Raw genomic sequence first — 18,408 nt, forward strand, 5'->3', positions numbered from 1 at the left:
TGTGGTGATGGCTGTAAATGTGTCTGCCTGTCTGTGTCCGGGCCGTACTATTTCACAGTCGCTAATCAATTTCACTTTCGATGGAGGCTTCCCAATAAGATCGTTTGTTAACCAGAAGGTTAGGTTTGAATACACGATGGGCGGTCGGAAAAATCGAGAGTCCACCTTATGAGAAGGATTTAGGAGACGTAGTGGACTCGACACGATCAACTGCCGGACAGTGCTCAGAAGCCATGAAAAAGGCTCACAAAATGTCAGGTTATATAGCGCCTTGATGTGTAGAGTACAAGTCCCAGGAGGTTCTGCTCCAGCTTTATAACACACTGGTGAGGCCTCATCTGGAGTCCTGTGTGCAGTTTTGGTCTCCAAAAAGGACATAGCAGCACCAGAAAAGGTCCAGAGAAGAGCGACTGGGCTGAGTCCAGGGCTACAGGGGATGAACAAAGAGGAATGACAGAAGGAGCTGAGCCTTAAGGAGATGAAGAGGAGACCTGACTGAAGGGTTAAAATGATGAAGGGAATCAGTCCAGTGGATCGAGACGGTGACATTAAAATGAGGTCATCAAGAACATGGGGACACAGCTGGAAACTTGTGAAGAGGAAATTTCATACAAACATCAGGACTTTTATTTGTCACAATGAGACCCTCAGACACGTGGAGTAAGTGACCGATTAGTGTGGTGGACAGGAGGACTTCAGGGACCCTCAGAACTCGACTTGATGTTATTTTAGCAGAATGCAGTGGATGGACTGGTGAACTTTGTTGGACTGAATGGCCCGTTCTTACCAAAACCTTTCTAATGTTCTAATAAATCCAGACGGGGTCCTTCTCGCTGTCCTGTTTCACTACTACGTGGGCGGAGCCACGGTGGGACGTCTAGCGATATATAAATTAGTCTTTAGGCTTCAGTTAACTTGTGCTACTGAGCTCTCTAATTGATAGCCGCAATTGTAGCTTGTTATGCTCTTTCATCTGGAAGTCTTCTTGTTCACTTTCTTTTTCCATTTGCTTGGCCTGCATTTTTGGCTGCACCCCGGCCATTTCAAGTGCATGGACTGGAGGAAAATTGGAAGTGGCTTTTTAATAACAAGTCCTGTCAGGGGAGCCTTTTTGGTGTCAGACTCGGCCGCTTTTCTTGACAAGCCAGTTGTTTGGCCCCACAATACTAATAAAAGACCCAGTGGCTATGTATTTGTAGTATGTGTGGACCCCCAGGGGGCGCGTACAGCCGCCCTAACCTAACACACCAGTTTACAGTTTCAGTTTCTCACACACTCTTTGTCTCTTCTGCCTCCACTCCTCCTCAAGCTTCATCCTCCACCTCCCGACTCTGGAGCCCAGAGTTGTGGCAGCTGGCCCCTTTTACAGAGCCCCCAGAAGTGCCCCAGGTGTTCAACGGTCTCTTTCCGACTGCACTTCTGGGTGTAGTGGCCGCCTTGCAGAGGAGGGCTCAGCTGTTTTTCATGTGCCCCACTGGCGGCAGCCACGGGCCCCAGCAGGGTTGAGCTTCCATGCTCCAAACCCTTGGCACTGCAGCATGCCAGGGGGGCAGTCTGTCATCCCAGGGGAGGTATTGCCCTGTGTACGCTGGTCCAGGCATGAATCCCGGCTGTCCATTACATACACTATATTGTCAAAAATATTGGAACCCCCCTCTAAATAATTGAATTCTGGTGTTCCAATCACTTCCATGGCCACAGGTGTATAACCTCAAGCAGCTAGGCGTGCAAACGGCTTCTACAAACATTTGTGAAAGAATAGGTGGCTCTCAGGAGCTCAGTGAATTCCAGCCTGGTACCGTGATAGGATGCCGTCTGTGCAATAACTCCACTCGTGACATATTCCATAGTGGGAGCAGAACAAAGTGGAAGCAACTGGGAACAGCAGGAATTCTGCCACCAAGTGGTAGGCCACGTCCAATGATAGAGCGTGGACGACACATTCTGAGGTGTGCAGAAGTTGCCAACTTTCTGCAGAGTCAATAGCTACAGACCCCCAAAAGCTCAAGAACAGTGCAGTGCAGAGAGAGAGAGCTTCATGGAACGGGGTCTCCATGGCCGAGCAGCTGATATCACCAAGTGCAATGCAAAGCGTCAGAAGGAGTGGTGTAAAGCCCACCACCTACCACTGGACTCGAGAGCAGTGCAGATGAATCACGCAGTCCGACGGACGAATCTGGCCAGGAGAACGGGACTCGCCTGACTGCATTGTGCCAAGTGTCAAGTTTGGGGTAGGGGGGGGGATTAGGGTGTGGACTTGGGCTTGGACCCCTTAGTTCCAGTGAAAGGAACTCTTAATGAGTTCCTTAATGAGTAATCTATCTATCTATCTATCTATCTATCTATCTATCTATCTATCTATCATATAGTGCCTTCATATCTATCTATCTATCTATCTATCTATCTATCTATCTATCTATCTATCTATCTATCTATCTATCATATAGTGCCTTTCACATATCTATCTATCTATCTATCTATCTATCTATCTATCTATCTATCTATCTATCTATCTATCTATCTATCATATAGTGCCTTTCACATCTATCTATCTATCTATCTATCTATCTATCTATCTATCTATCTATCTATCTATCTATCTATCTATCTATCTATCTATCTATCTATCTATCTATCTATCTATCTATCTATCTATCGCTTCAGCAGTTTGGTGAGGCTGCACAGAGAGAGCCCTGATAGAACACCTCTGGGATGAATTCGAGCGAAGACGGCGAGGCGAGTGAGCCAGGCTTTCTCGTCCAACATCAGTGCCTGACCACACCAATGCTCTCCTGGTCACAAATCCCCATCAACACACTCCTACACTTTGTGGAAAGAAGAGTTGAAGCTGTTAGAGCTGCAAAGGGTTTGATATCAAATTAACAAGCCACCTTATGGTCAAACGAACAGGAAAAGTAAGAGATACGTTCAGAGAGGGGACGATAACAGTCACATGATGTGACATCTGGGACCTGCCCCCTAACAATGGTAACCACATCATAGCAACTGAAGCTTAAAATGGTGGAACTCACTAAAATAACAAGAGAGTGTGATGGGTTTTCCAAAACAAAATTGATATACAAAATAACTAAATGAAAATCAAAAACAAAGCAGCACAGTGCCAGAGATATAGGATGTTCGGTGAAGTACAAGCAAAAGAAGCGGTGTAGTCAAAGTCAGAAAGGATCAGAACTATAAGATCTAACACACAGAGTCAAGGCCAAACATCCATCCATCCATTATCCAACCCGCTATATCCTAACTACAGGGTCACGGGGGTCTGCTGGAGCCAATCAAAGCCAAACAACAATATCCAAAAAATCAACAGGCAAGAGCTGAAACCAAAAAAGAGAGAATAAGCAGAGAGAATAAATAATCACAAAGGGGAGCAACAAAAAGAGTTTTTGGAAATTCGTAAACTTGGATAAAAATCAATGATCTTATGGTTACCCTTTTTAACCTGTTGTGTCATTAATGCAGGTCACGACCTCTGAGGCCACACCCCTAACGACACAGGAGCTGCCCTAACAGACCGAAGACAAAACAGCAGCGATCATATACAACCAAGATGGCCGTGAAAATGGTAGAAAATACTTTGTAAAAGCAAAAGGAAATCTCAAACCAAAAAATCGTGAGTGGTCTCCCCTCGACTTTCTCGTATACTCAGATATGGAGATGGATATTTGAGGAGTAAACCGCAAGACGATGATTATATTTTTATATTATGTACATTAAAGAACAACAAATCTTATCAAATGAATAATAAATATATTGAACATCCATCCATCCCTCCATTTTCCAACCCGCTGAATCCAAACACAGGGTCACGGGGGTCCGCTAGAGCCAATCCCAGCCAACACAGGGCACAAGGCAGGAAACAATCCTGGGCAGGGTGCCAACCCACCGCAGGACACACACAAACACACCCACACGCCAAGCACACACTAGGGCCAATTTAGAATCGCCAATCCACCTAACCTGCATGTCTTTGGACTGTGGGAGGAAACCCAGGCAGACACGGGGAGAACATGCAAACTCCACGCAGGGAGGACCCGGGAAGCAAACCTCAGGTCTCCTAACCGCGAGGCAGCAGCGCTACCCACTGCGCCACCTTCCCTTCAGAAACCCCCTTCTTAGACAGTTTTTCAATGGGACACAAACCCCCTCTTACAGCCCCTCTTTGCACGATCAGCCTTGTCGGCTTGTGTCGCGCGGGGCTTTGAACGTCTAAAGGATCGAGCCACGGCCATTCTGAGTTCTCACTCTCCTGTCTCTCTTCCCCCAGACTCCCTCCACTCCGGCCGCTGCTTCCGAGCGGCTGTCCCCCTTTGAGTTCTTTTGAGCAGGAGTCGGGGCCGAGGCGGGTCACATCTAACAGCTGTTCCTTGTGAGGCCGGATCGCCTCTCTAAGAGACTCGTGTTTGTATCTGCCTGGAACAGCAAGAACGTTTCTGCTCCTTGGAAAACCCGCTGAACTCTCCTGTGCAATTTTGTGATCCAACCCTGACGATATATTACAGTAAGTCCATGGAATGCATCATATAATAAAAACATGTTATAAGAAGAAAATGAAACAATGTAAGTGGAGTGCCAGTCCTGCCACCAACCTCGAGTGTTCCCTGTAAACTGAAGGTCTTGCTGGCAGAGTTGGGCACAGATTAACGTCACACCCAGGATGGAAGAATTGCAGGGTAAGGGGCCCACGGACTGTAAAAAACCTACCGCTGTTCCATTCCATTTCAACTAGTGTGGTGCTGAGGTGTCACCCCTTGCACGGCTACGCTCTGGTCCGAATTTGGGACCCTGAGGTGGTTCGCCATGTGGTGGCTGTGGCCAAGTGCCGTTATCAGTGCCGGTGTTTAACCTCCTCCTCCTCCTCATGATGCAAAGTGTTAATGCTTAAACGAAACCTGACCGACATTAAACACTGACATGATATTCCAATACTGAACTGAAATAAAACAGGGCGGCCAGTCGCCCGTAGGTGGTAGACATATTGAGATGGGGTTCTTCTTCCAGTCGGCCCGTACTTGTCTTGTGTTTTCACAGAATCTTTTCCTGGACCCACCCCTGTTTTTGACCTTCCTAAATTTGCTACTTCAGGCTTTTAAAACCCTTCAATAGGAGGGAATACTTCAGAAAAGTCCTGCGCCCTTAAACATCACCAAAAGGGAGAGGTTCACCAAGTAACCCCTGGTGTAAAATAACAGATCTTTAAAATGATATATTCAATATTCATCTCTCTCTATATAAAATCCAACATCTGTCTGTCTGTATGTATGTCCGCTTTTCACGAGAGAACTACTTCACGGATTTCGATCGGGTTTTATTCTATAATTTCCTTGAACATTCCGGTTGATTTTGCGACTTCTCTCATCGTGATAAGTATCATAGTTCACTTGCGGTACCGATTTATTTGCATGAATACGAGGGTAGGGGGACGGGGCCCTCCTCACTCACGCGCCAGCCTTGGCGTGTACTGTACCTCCACTTATCTAGCGAATGAGAGAACTACGTCACGAATTTCGATCAGGTTTTATTCTAGAATTTTCTCGAACATTCCGGTTGATTTTGCAACTTCTCTCATTATACTAAGTATCATAGTTCGCTTGCGGTACCGATTTATTTGCATGAATCTGAGAGACGCGCAGCATGGCCAAGGGAAGGGGGGCGGATTCCAAGGGCCGTACCTAACCTCTACTTATTTAGCAAACGAGAGAACTACTTCAGGGATTTCGATCGGGTTTTATTCTAGAATTTCCTTGAACATTCCAGTTGATTCTCTCATCGCACTAAGTATCATAGTTCGCTTGCGTTACCGATTTATTTGCGCGAATACGAGGGAAGGGGGACGGGGCCCTCCTCACTCACGCGCCAGCCCTGGCGTGTACTGTACCTCCACTTATCTAGCGAACAAGAGAACTACTTCATGGATTTCGATCTGGCTTTTTTGTAGAATTTGCTTGAACATTCTGGTTGATTTTACGACTTCTCTCATTATGCTAAGAATCATAGTTCGCTTGCAGGAGCAGTATATTCACGCCAATCCGAGACAGAGGCTGCGGGTTGAGGGGAGTGGGAAGCATGATGTCAGGACTGGGGAGCCGGGCAGGACCCTCCTCACTCACGTGCTACCCTGAGTTCGAGTCGCTCTAAATCTGTGTTTTGGAGTGTACCTTACCTCTGCTTATTTAGCAAACGAGAGAACTACTTCACAGATTTCGATCGGGTTTTATTCTAGAATTTTCTCGAACATTCCGGTTGATTTTGCGACTTCTCTCATCGCGTTAAGTATAATAGTTCACTTGCGGTACCGATATATTTGCGCGAATACGAGGGTAGGGGGACGGGGCCCTCCTCACTCATGCGCCAGCCTTGGTGTGTACTGTACCTCCACTTATCTAGCAAACGAGAGACCTACTTCACGGATTTCGATCGGGTTTTATTCTAGAATTTTCTCGAACATTCCGGTTGCTTTTGCAACTTCTCTCATTATACTAAGTATCATAGTTCGCTTGCGGTACCGATTTATTTGCTTGAATCTGAGAGAGGTGCAGCATGGCCAAGGGAAGGGGGCCAGATTCCAAAGGCTGTACATTACTACCGCTTAGTTAGCGAATGACAGAACTACTTCACGGATTTCGATCGGGTTTTATTCTAGAATTTTCTCGAACATTCCGGTTTATTTTGTGACTCCTGTCATCGTGCTGAGTATCATAGTTTGCTTGCAGGAGAGATTTATTCTGGTGAATCCGAAACAGGTCCGGGGTCTCAACTTTGACTACTTCTACCGCCACCTTGGGGAGGATGAGGAGTTGGGGGGGGTACTATCCTGAATGAATTCTTGAAAGGTAAGGGGGTGAGTTTACCCAGTGGTCTTTGGGCGAGTGTAACAGTTGACTGAGAGGGGTGTGATCAAGTGTGTGAATGGGAGTTAACAAGATGTCATCAAACCCATGCAACTCCCATACCGATGAAGGCCAAAAAAGACCTTTCAGTGTTTGGGAAGTGAAATTCCTGGACGTGTGCCACTCTCGCTCTTACATCATCACTTTGGGCGGTGCCTCCTCACTCACTCCTGCACCAGTTGCCACGTGTTGGAGCGCACTTCGCCTCCTCTTAACTAGCGATACCTGTTTGTTTATTGACTTTTAAAGTTTGTCCTGTTTCAGTACTACGTGGGCACAGCCGTGGGGGGGTCGGCTAATGTATTCTATAAACAATAAAAAAAAAAAATTCAAAACAACCCAAAAGAGCTGAAACGTTTTCAAAAGAACACGGTACAAACGTCCAAATCAAAGAATGGAATCTGAAGAATGCTAAATCACAGGACCCAGCCATGTGACGGGTGACACACCTCAGCACCACACGAGTTCAGATGGAATACAACAGTGGGAGGTTTTGTTACGGCAGCTGGAGTGCCAATCGTGCCACCCACCACTAAGTTGTCCCTGTACGTTGGAGGACCTGCTCGCAGATTCAAGTCATACCCCGGACGGAGCAACTGCAGGTTAAGGGACCTCACTCAAGGGCCCAACGGAGTGGAGTCACTTCTGGCGTTTTATGGGCAACCTTCCGATTGCCAGTGCAAACATGGTGCCAAGTTAAAAAAAAATATTGAGACTGTTTCCAAGATGGCATCTCCATTCCCCTCTACAGTAGCGACCCAGCACTTAATAAAGGTGGTAAGCCAATTGCTTTTCCTAATTGTTCTATCAGGAGTATTCTACATTAGGAGACATCTTTAATGATTCAGGACTCAAGTCATTCTCGTTTGCAATTCCTGTTTTCTATTATCTCCAGCCGAGGTCTGTGTCTGGAACATAGGAGGGTCAGTCACCCACTTTACACTTTTGCTGTTTCCTTGCCCCCTAAATCCAAATGTGTAGCCTCTGTCTATCCCTAGCTGTCTTCTAATGGCACCGTTGATGGTGTCATTAACCGCGTGATGAGAATTTTCCGGTAACACAGGCAGGAGTGTCACCATCAGGTCATTAACGACGGCACCAGTGTGTGGAGACACAGTGCAAGTCAAATAGTACAGACAAGTGAGAATTTCACTGGACTCTGTACATGTGGCAATAAAAACCTTATCAACCTATAAATACTAAATAAAGAAAGAAAAGAAAAGCTAAGAATATCCCAAATATTGTGGGGACCCTACCCAGCCGGGACGCCTGGAAGGACCACGAGAGGGACAACACCTCCACCTGGGCCACGAAAAGGGCAGTCGCCCTGGTCTGCATGGGGGCCACGGGTACAGAGCTGGGGAGGTCATCCCTGTTGGGACCCATGGCCACCACCAAGGGGGGCCCGGAGGATTAAGGACCCCTGGAATACAACACATCTGCCACAACCAGAAAGTGCTGCAGGGAAGTAACACTCGGAGTGCTTATATGGCACTTCATATGTCAGTTTACTGACAGAAACCGTTATTATTTCACAGAATACGGGGCCTAAAAACCCCAAACCTTTACAGTGCTCTTTGTGTTTCTTTACAATAGATATGTGAAAGGCACTATATAATAGATAGATAGATAGATAGATAGATAGATAGATAGATAGATAGATAGATAGATAGATAGATAGATAGATAGATATAGAGTGAAAGGCACTATATAATAGATAGATAGATAGATAGATAGATAGATAGATAGATAGATAGATAGATAGATAGATAGATAGATAGATAGATAGATAGATAGAGTGAAAGGCACTATATAATAGATAGATAGATAGATAGATAGATAGATAGATAGATAGATAGATAGATAGATAGATATAGAGTGAAAGGCACTATATAATAGATAGATAGATAGATAGATAGATAGATAGATAGATAGATAGATAGATAGATAGATAGATAGATAGATATAGAGTGAAAGGCACTATATAATAGATAGATAGATAGATAGATAGATAGATAGATAGATAGATAGATAGATAGATAGATAGATAGATAGATAGATAGATATAGAGTGAAAGGCACTATATAATAGATAGATAGATAGATAGATAGATAGATAGATAGATAGATAGATAGATAGATAGATATAGAGTGAAAGGCACTATATAATAGATAGATAGATAGATAGATAGATAGATAGATAGATAGATAGATAGATAGATAGATAGATAGATAGATAGATAGATAGCACAGTGGCGCAGTGGTAGCGCTACTGCCTCGCAGTTAGGAGACCCGGGTTCGCTTCCCAGGTCCTCCCTGCGTGGAGTTTGCATGTTCTCCCCGTGTCTGCGTGGGTTTCCTCCGGGCGCTCCGGTTTCCTCCCACAGTCCAAAGACATGCAGGTTAGGTGGATTGGCGATTCTAAATTGGCCCTAGTGTGTGCTTGGTGTGTGGGTGTGTTTGTGTGTGTCCTGCGGTGGGTTGGCACCCTGCCCGGGATTGGTTTCCTGCCTTGTGCCCTGTGTTGGCTGGGATTGGCTCCAGCAGACCCCCGTGACCCTGTAGTTAGGATATAGCGGGTTGGATAATGGATGGATGGATGGACTGTATCATCAGTAAAGTAAAGACGTCTTCCCAGGATTGAGTACATCCGAGGTGTGATTGGGATGGGTGGGGTCAATTTTGACCCCAGTCTCGCTGAAGTGTTGTTTTTTGATTGAACTGATTGATCAGAGATGGAATTCTGATCCACGCCCTTTCCCGTAGCCCCTGGAGTACGTTGAGGTCTCAATAAGCGAGACGGAGACATGAAGGTGGTCATGAGTTTAGTCAAGACAAGAGGCTGCAAGTGGCATTCTAGAGTTCAGATGGGTGTGGGATGGCATCGGTGGGGGGGCTGTGAAGGTATCAGGTGTCAGGTATCCGGTTCAGAGGACGCGGTGAAGCTGACGTTTCTCTCCCTTCTCTGGCCTGTCATAAAGTGGAGTTTTGCTTGGCAGCCAATCAATTTGCAGCGATTATCTGAGAATTGTGTTTGCGTTTGGCCACTGAGACTTTTTAATTCCCCCCCTGTTTTCTGTCCTCGGTGCCCACCGTGAGGTTTTTTTTTTTTTTTTGGAGGGGGTGTTACTGCTGCAGAGTCTCTCGTCCATTTGGCACGCTTCCTGCACCACGCGATAACAGTTGTTCGGTCACATTGCAGAAACGATCTTTTCCTCCTTGGCTGTGAGGGGATCTGTGGAGGGACGGTGGGGGGGGGAAGCTCATCCAATTTATGTATTAGCAGAGCGTTGCCAAGGAATGAAGAAGAAGGAATAAAAACAAGTGACAAGATGGGAGTGGTGACCGCCAGTGACCCATAGCAATCGGAGAAGGACAGAGGCCAGTCAACAGGCCCCATTGTTCACCTCTCAGTGAGGGCTTGTGGCCTGACAGGTGTTTGTCGGCCGCTGCCTGCTGGTGAACAGCTGGGCGGCAAGTGAAATGTACACTGTGAGTGAGGGTACTAAGTGGACAAACAGACTGGACATCCGAGCCGTTTAAACACCGCAGGGAGAAGAGGGAATACTGGAACAATTGTGACGAGAGCAGGCCAGTCAGTCAGCGCCACAACTTCACTAACTCTGTCCTTCTCATTTGTCTGTAATAACATCACGCTCAGTTCTGAACGTCTCTAATGGCCACTATGCTGCTTGGCCACTTGTTCCATATGTCTGTGGTTCTTAGTGTGAAAAAAAAACGTCTGAATGTTTGTGCCAAGTCTGCACTTCATCATCTGTGGGCCCGAGAATACTGGACTCTTCTGTCGCCATTAGATAACACACAACTATCTTTAGTTTAATCTCCTTCTCCACCTGCAGAGCGGACTGAAGACTTTATCACCTCCTGTAACATCTCGGACACGTGAACTGAATCGTTAAAAACGTCTGCTGGCGGCTGGTTTTGACCACCCTGAACTAACTGGTCATGACTTTAAGGTCTGCAGGGGGGTGCATAACAGTCACTTGATTAATGTGAAGATTGTCATGGTCGTCACAAACAGGATTTATGATCTGTGTCTCCATTTTCAGCCGGCTCTGCATATTCACATCATCAGCCAGATGCTTAGCATTTTCAACAAAATTTGAACAGCCGTCTCACAAAACTCAACACTGGCAACGATCCACTCGATTTACACCCGCATTGAGGAATCCTTCACCACGCTTAATGAATCCAGTGTGCCATCGACTGGCAAATCATTAATAAGGTTGTTAACGTCTAACGCTAAAGTGTAAAGCGTCGGTCAGCCCCGGGGCTTCATGAGAATTAGCAGTACGGCCGCTGGGACAAGAACGGGTTTACTGAACTTAGAATCATTTATTTAAAGCAAATAATCTATCTATCTATCTATCTATCTATCTATCTATCTATCTATCTATCTATCTATCTATCTATCTATCTATCTATCTATCTATCTATCTATCTATCTATCTATCATATAGTGCCTTTCACTCTATCTATCTATCTATCTATCTATCTATCTATCTATCTATCTATCTATCTATCTATCTATCTATTATATAGTGCCTTTCACTCTATCTATCTATCTATCTATCTATCTATCTATCTATCTATCTATCTATCTATTATATAGTGCCTTTCACTCTGTCTATCTATCTATCCATTTTCCAACCCGCTGAATCCGAACACAGGGTCACGGGGGTCTGCTGGAGCCAATCCCAGCCAACACAGGGCACAAGGCAGGAACCAATCCTGGGCAGGGTGCCAACCCACCACAGGACACACACAAACACACCCACACACCAAGCACACACTTAGGGCCAATTTAGAATCGCCAATCCACCTAACCTGCATGTCTTTGGACTGTGGGAGGAAACCCACGCAGACACGGGGAGAACATGCAAACTCCACGCAGGGAGGACCTGGGAAGCGAACCCAGGTCTCCCAACTGCGAGGCAGCAGCGCTACCCACTGCGCCACCGTGCCGCCCGATGATATAGTCTTGTAATGCAAAAACGGCCTGACTGTGCACACCTCTGCAATGAAAGCCCGACGTGGAGACACGATTAGCTTCATGATACTTCTTTTAAGATGACTCGGTTTCTAAGGAGCATGCTGGTGGCTCAGAGTAGAAATGGCACTATATAAGATACATTATGCCCATGCCATGCATCATATTATTTCCACTGGGACGGTTGTTGTATGATCAAGACAACAAGCGATTTATTATGTCCGGACTTTCTTTAAAACGTCTTCCAGTGGCAGTTGCTTTGTGAGATACATTGGGATACAACTCGCTTTGAAAGGCACTATATACAGACACTAGTGGGCAAATTATTAGAAACACCTGTGCACCTGCCCATCCATACAATTAACTGATTAGATAATTGTATGGATGGGCAGGTGTACAGGTGTTTCTAATAACTGATTAGAATTATTGCCTGATTAGCCAATCATGTGGCAGCAGCAAGCTGTAAACTGTCTAAAGTGCTGTATGGCCGTGCAGGGTGCAAAGAAGACTGAATTGAATTCATCTCAAGTGTGCACAGAACTCAGCAAATGATTAGGAACACGTGCAAAGCTGCTTATCCACGCAGTCGTGTGGCAGCAGTGCAAGGCATAGACTCCTGCAGACACAGGTCAGGTGCTTCAGTTCATGTTCACATCAAGTGCCAGAATGAGCAATTAAAAATAAACCAATGCCATCTCGTTGATTTCAACCATGTTACTACCAGACAGACTGGTTCTGGGATTTGCATGCACAACAGTCTCTAGAGCAGGGGTTCTTAACCTGAGGTTCGGGGGGTCCATGAGGGTCAGATTAAATTAACTTTTATATTCACTATACAGCCCAGTACTGTTGATTTAAAGTAGATGTAGTAGTAGTAATGGTAATAGAAAACATAGCTGTAGTAGTAGAGCGATTTTAATTTGCAGAAGAAGATTGTATTTCATAATTATAATGAATGGCCATTACTTTATGTATAAAAAAGGAGTGTTTTTTTTAGATAGGCGGCACGGTGGTGCAGTGGGTAGCGCTGCTGCCTCGCAGTTAGGAGACTCAGGTTCGCTTCATGGACTTTGCATGTTCTTCCCGTGTCTGTGTGGGTTTCCTCCCACAATCCAAAAGACATGCAGGTTAGGTGCATTGCCGATTCTAAATTGTGCTGTGTGTGTGCCCTGTGGTGGGCTGGCACCCTGCCCGGGGTTTGTTTCCTGCCTTGCACCCTGTGTTGGCTGGGATTGGCTCCAGCAGACCCCCGTGACCCTGTAGTTAGGATATAGCAGGTTCGATAATGGATGGATGGATGGATGGATATAATACATTTGTTTATGGGTGGTACAGTGGGTAGCGCTGCTGCCCGCAGTAAGGAGGCCTGGGTTCACTTTCCCGGTCCTCCCTGCGTGGAGTTTGCATGTTCTCCCCGTGTCTGCGTGGGTTTCCTCCCACAGTCCAAAGACATGCTGGTTAGGTGCATTGGCGATGCTAAATTGTGTGGGTGTGTGCCCTACGGTGGGCTGGCACCCTGCCCGGGGGTTTGTTTCCTGCCTTGCGCCCTGTGTTGGCTGGGATTGGCTCCAGCAGACCCCCGTGACCCTGTAGTTAGGATATAGCGGGTTGGAAAATGGATGGACTTTAAAGTTTAATATATGTCATATATGTATGAGACAATCAAATCTCGATAAGTAAAGTACATTCTATTTATGGCATGCAAACTTGTGTTTATGTGAATATTTCTGAGGAAGCGGGGGTCCATAGCTTTCATCAGATTCTTAAAGGGGACTCAATAAAAGGTGCCTAGAGTTTACTCAGAAAGGTGAGCGGCAGTTCTGTAGATGGAAACGCCTTGTTGATATGAGGAAAATGGCCAGACTGGTTCAAGCCACAGTAACTCAAATATAAATGGAGGCTGCAGTGGGCACAGGCCCACCAAAACTGGAAAAGTGCAGCCTGGTCTGATGAATCTCAGCCTCTGCTGAGGCACACAGTTGGTAGTCACCACCTGCAAGAATCCAAACACCCAACCTGCCACGTGTCGACCGTCCAGGCTGGTGGTGGCAGTTAATGTTTTCTTGTCACACTTTGGACCCGTTGATACCAATCAATCATCTATTGAATGTCACAGCCTATTTGAGTATTGTTACTGAACATGTGAATGGCTTCACGGCCACAACTGACCCATCTTCTAATGGCTACCTCCACTATGATAATGCCCCACGATGCAGAGCAAACTGGTTTCATGAACATGACCATGAGTGCAGTGGCCTCTCTGGTCACCTGGAGTGGTGGCTCTGAGGCTAAGGATCCGCACTGGCAATCAGAAGGCCCTTAACCTGCAATTGCTGAGCGCTTTGAGTAGTGAGAAAGGCGCTATATAAATGCAAAGAATTATTGTTACCTTTGAACTGTGGTAGAACAGGAGATCGGCAGCATCAACGTGGGGCTAACAAATCAAGAGAAAGTGCAACGTGGACCACAACCTCAAAGGAATGTTCCCAACATCTTGAGGAATCCATGCTGCAGAGAACTGAGGCTGTTTTGAATGCAGAAGAAGGACCTACCAAGTATTAGTAGAGTGGTCTGATGAGACCTTGCTCAGTGACTGTACATACTGTACAAACACTCTTAAATCCATTTAATGCATGCCAGGACCTTACACTACCAAGAAGCAATCTGCAACAGGTAGCCCATCCATTGCAGGGCAATTTAAAAGTTGCCAGTCGATCTAACATAATGGTTCTGGGAAGGGGACTAGGGGAGAGGGGGCAGCATGGTGGCACAGTTAGGAGACCTGGGTTCGCTTCCCAGGTCCTCCCTGTGTGGAGTTTGCATGTTCTCCCCGTGTCTGCATGGGTTTCCTCCCAGAGTCCAAAGACATGCAGGTTAGGTGTATTGGCGATGCTAAATTGTGCTTGGTGTGTGGGTGTGTGTGCCCTGCGGTGGGCTGGCACCCTGCCTGGGGATTTGTTCCTGCATTGTGCCCTGTGCTGGCTGGGATTGACACCAGCAGACTCCCGTGACCCTGTGTTAGGATACAGCAGGTTGGATAATGACTGGCTGACTGACTGATTGTGTTTGGGTGCAGGATTCAAATCCGGGTTTTCTTCCGGGTGCTCCAGTTTCCTCCCACAGTCCAAAGACATGCAGGTTTGGTGCATTGGCGATCCTAAATTGTCCCTAGTGTGTGTGCTTGGTGTGTGCCCTGTGGTGGGCTGGCACCCTGCCTGGGGATTTGTTCCTGCTTTATGCCCTGTGATGGCTGGGATTGGGTCCAGAAGACCCCTGTGACCCTTTGTTAGGATATAGTGGGTTGGATAATGACTGGCTGACTGACTAGGGGAGAGGGGGTGGCACTGTGGCACAGTGGGTAGCGCTGCTACCTCGCAGTTAGGAGACCCGTCTGGGTTCGCTTTCCCGGATCTCCCTGCATGGAGTTTGCATGTTCTCCCCGTGTCTGCATGGGTTTCCTCCCAGAGTCCAAAGACATGCAGGTTAGGTGCATTGGCGATGCTAAATTGTGCTTGGTGTGTGGGTGTGTGTGCCCTACGGTGGGCTGGCACCATGCCTGGGGATTTGTTCCTGCTTTGTGCCCTGTGCTGGCTGGGATTGACTCCAGCAGACCCCCGTGACCCTTTGTTAGGATATAGCGGGTTGGATAATGGCTGACTGACTGACTAGGGGAGAGGGGGTGGCACAGTGGCGCAGTGGGTAGCGCTGCTACCTCGCAGTTAGGAGACCCGTCTGGGTTCGCTTTCCCGGATCTCCCTGCGTGGAGTTTGCATGTTCTCCCCGTGTCTGTGTGGGTTTTCTTCCGGGTGCTCCAGTTTCCTCCCACAGTCCAAAGACATGCAGGTTTGGTGCATTGGCGATCCTAAATTGTCCCTAGTGTGTGTGCTTGGTGTGTGCCTTGCGGTGGGCTGGCACCCTGCCTGGGCATTTGTTCCTGCTTTGTGCCCTGTGCTGGCTGGGATTGACTCCAGCAGACTCCCGTGACCCTGTGTTAGGATACAGCAGGTTGGATAATGACTGGCTGACTGACTGATTGTGTTTGGGTGCAGGATTCAAATCCGGAATATTGGATCCATGAGCCACCAATGCCACCCAGCTTTATATATAAGTTACTGCAAACACGTCTTTGTGCCCCTAAATGGAGCTATAGGGCAGGGGTGTCGAACTCCAGGCCTGGAGGGCCGCAGTGGCTGCTGGTTTTCATTCTAACCCTTTTCCTAAAGCAATTTTCACTGCTAGTTAACTCCTTTTCCCTTCATTTTAATAGCTCTGTCTTTAAGGATTCAGTCCTCTGAATTGATTCCTCTCTTCATTCAATGGCAGCCAAACAGAAATGAGACGTGAAACGAGCCGACAGATGACCAGCTAAATTGGGGCTTCAAACTCCAACCAATTTCACTCCAACCGGTTTCTTAATGAGAAGTCGATTCTTGCAGTTAATTAAACCCGTTATTTAATTCCATGGCTTGTTGCTGCTCTAATTCTGCTACAGCAGACATTTCCAAAAAGTGTTGTTTTTCTGCTTTTTCTAAGCACGCCGTCAAAATGCTTTGGTGACCTTGGAAATCAGTCTTACTGAGACCTTCACCTTTCTTTATTTTCAGATATTTTGTGATGGGCACAAGTGAGCTGGACATATGGTGGCCTGTTTTGTGTCTCAATATTGTTTGGCTGCTAATTAAGGAAAAAGAAACAACTATGGGGCCTGAGTTAATTAAAAGAAGTAATCAGCAGCAAAAAGTGGCCATCAATGAAGAAGATGGCGAGAATGAAAACCTGCAGCCACTGTGGCCCTCCAGGCCTGGAGTTCGACACCCCTGCTAGAGGGCATAAAGCTTAGTTTTTAAACAGCAGCACAGTGATTCGTGGATCCCACACCTAGTTGTTGTGGCACAGTAATATAGTGCTGCTGTCTCGCAAAAAGAAGACTGGGGTTCAAGTCCCAGCTGCTCCCTGTTGTCTGTGAGGTTTTTCTTCCCTTATCTCCAGACACATGCAGGTTGGGCTCATTTGTATTTATAACAAATTAAAAAACGATTTAAAAAGCGGTGCCCAGTGCTATCGATCGGATAAAAAGAACTTGAGAATATTATCTTATGTAATAGTATAAAAGTGAATTTTAAGGCACTTGCTCATTCGTGTTATTTATACCCAATACACGGCTGGATAACTGGTTTTGTTATTTTGCTGCGTGTGAAAGGCGCTATATATGGCTGCCCATATTGAGACAATCCATTCCCAAATGCTTCATAATGACCCGTAATCGCATTGCGTTGTGTTGTACAATAACAGACCCCCTCAGTAAGTGCCTTCCACCTGACTGCTTCTGTGGAGGACTGGGATGAAGTGACCCCGCAGACGATCGACGCGCTCTTCCCTGCTGCTGTACTTAAAAATCGCTGTTCAAAGGCTCTTCCAGTGCGTAAGAGGATTGTGAAAACGATCAGCAAGAAACGAGCTTTCCGAAAATATCTTTTCATCGGCATTTGGAGCTTTAGATCACCCGATACGCTTCTGCGTGAACAAATCAAATTAGAAAGAATACAATAGGAAAAGGGAATAATAGGGCGTCAGTTTTTTTTTTTTTTAAATGCTACGCTTTCTGGAAATAGTGACTGCGGCGCCGGAATCTGCCTAAACAATAAGAGCGGGACCCCCACCAAGGGTGTGGACTTACTTTAGATTTTTGGTCCAGTTTTCGTGATGATCGTTCGATAATGAAGAAGAAAAAGTGGAAAAAATAAACTCAAATCGACAACTTTAGGCAAAACCCTTAGGATAGAGATCGCGAAATGCTGCCTTCTAACGGTTTCAAGTCATTTCAAAGACACCCCAACACCCTTCAAACCCAACACTCCACCTAACGGTTCAAAGATTACGCCCACCAAAGCGAGGGACTCACCGCTGAGGAGAACCGCGCAGAGCTGAAGGAGGACGTGCTGCAGCGCCGCCATGTTTCTCGGGGACGGCACTGGACTGGAGGTTCGTTCTGATGCTCAGAAGCTCGGCTCACTTTAGAATATCGAAGCACGAGAGGGGCGTGTATTCCCGGTGGACGCCCCGCCCCTTAATACCTTATTTGCATCGACACGCCTCCGCGCTGAACAACTTCGTTCGGCTGGAGAAGTTTAAAGAGGTGGGCGGTGGGGGTGGAGGGGTAAATAAGGGAGGGGCGTGTCTTTAAAATGCGGAGCAGGCGGCGTGCTGGATTGGCTGGATAGGCATTGTGTTTTAAGTCAGCGAGCGCCGAGTTAAGACAAAGGATACTGCGGCAAGCCGATGGTTAAAAATAAGTCGAGAAAGGAAAACACTCACGAGTTGCGCGCTTAGAATGGCGGTTTATTTTCATTACGTTTTACTTCAGTTCTTGGGGTGATTTTTGTCATCAACTTTTTAGGAAGAAGGAAAAAGTTTGAAGTAGCGTAAGCCGCCCTAATACGAGTGTTCATAAGAAACGAAAAGATTTACTTCATGAGTAGACCGTAAACAG

General features: G+C 46.5%; 1 protein-coding gene across 2 annotated transcripts in view; it reads right to left on the reverse strand.

The window, feature by feature from the left end:
- Positions 1-17,989, reverse strand: part of LOC114644958 (junctional adhesion molecule B) — a 64,282-nt gene extending 46,293 nt beyond the window's left edge. Inside the window, exon 1 of one of the 2 annotated variants that reach the window (XM_028792930.2) lies at positions 17,821-17,989. In XM_028792930.2, coding sequence (XP_028648763.1) covers positions 17,821-17,872 — 52 coding nt within the window. In that variant the 5' untranslated portion in view covers positions 17,873-17,989. The remainder of the gene's footprint in view (positions 1-17,820) is intronic. The other variant, XM_028792931.2, reaches the window with a different exon arrangement.
- Positions 17,990-18,408: the final 419 nt, after the last annotated feature.

This window comes from Erpetoichthys calabaricus, chromosome 4, assembly GCF_900747795.2.
Source record: "Erpetoichthys calabaricus chromosome 4, fErpCal1.3, whole genome shotgun sequence".
Lineage (NCBI taxonomy): Eukaryota > Metazoa > Chordata > Cladistia > Polypteriformes > Polypteridae > Erpetoichthys > Erpetoichthys calabaricus.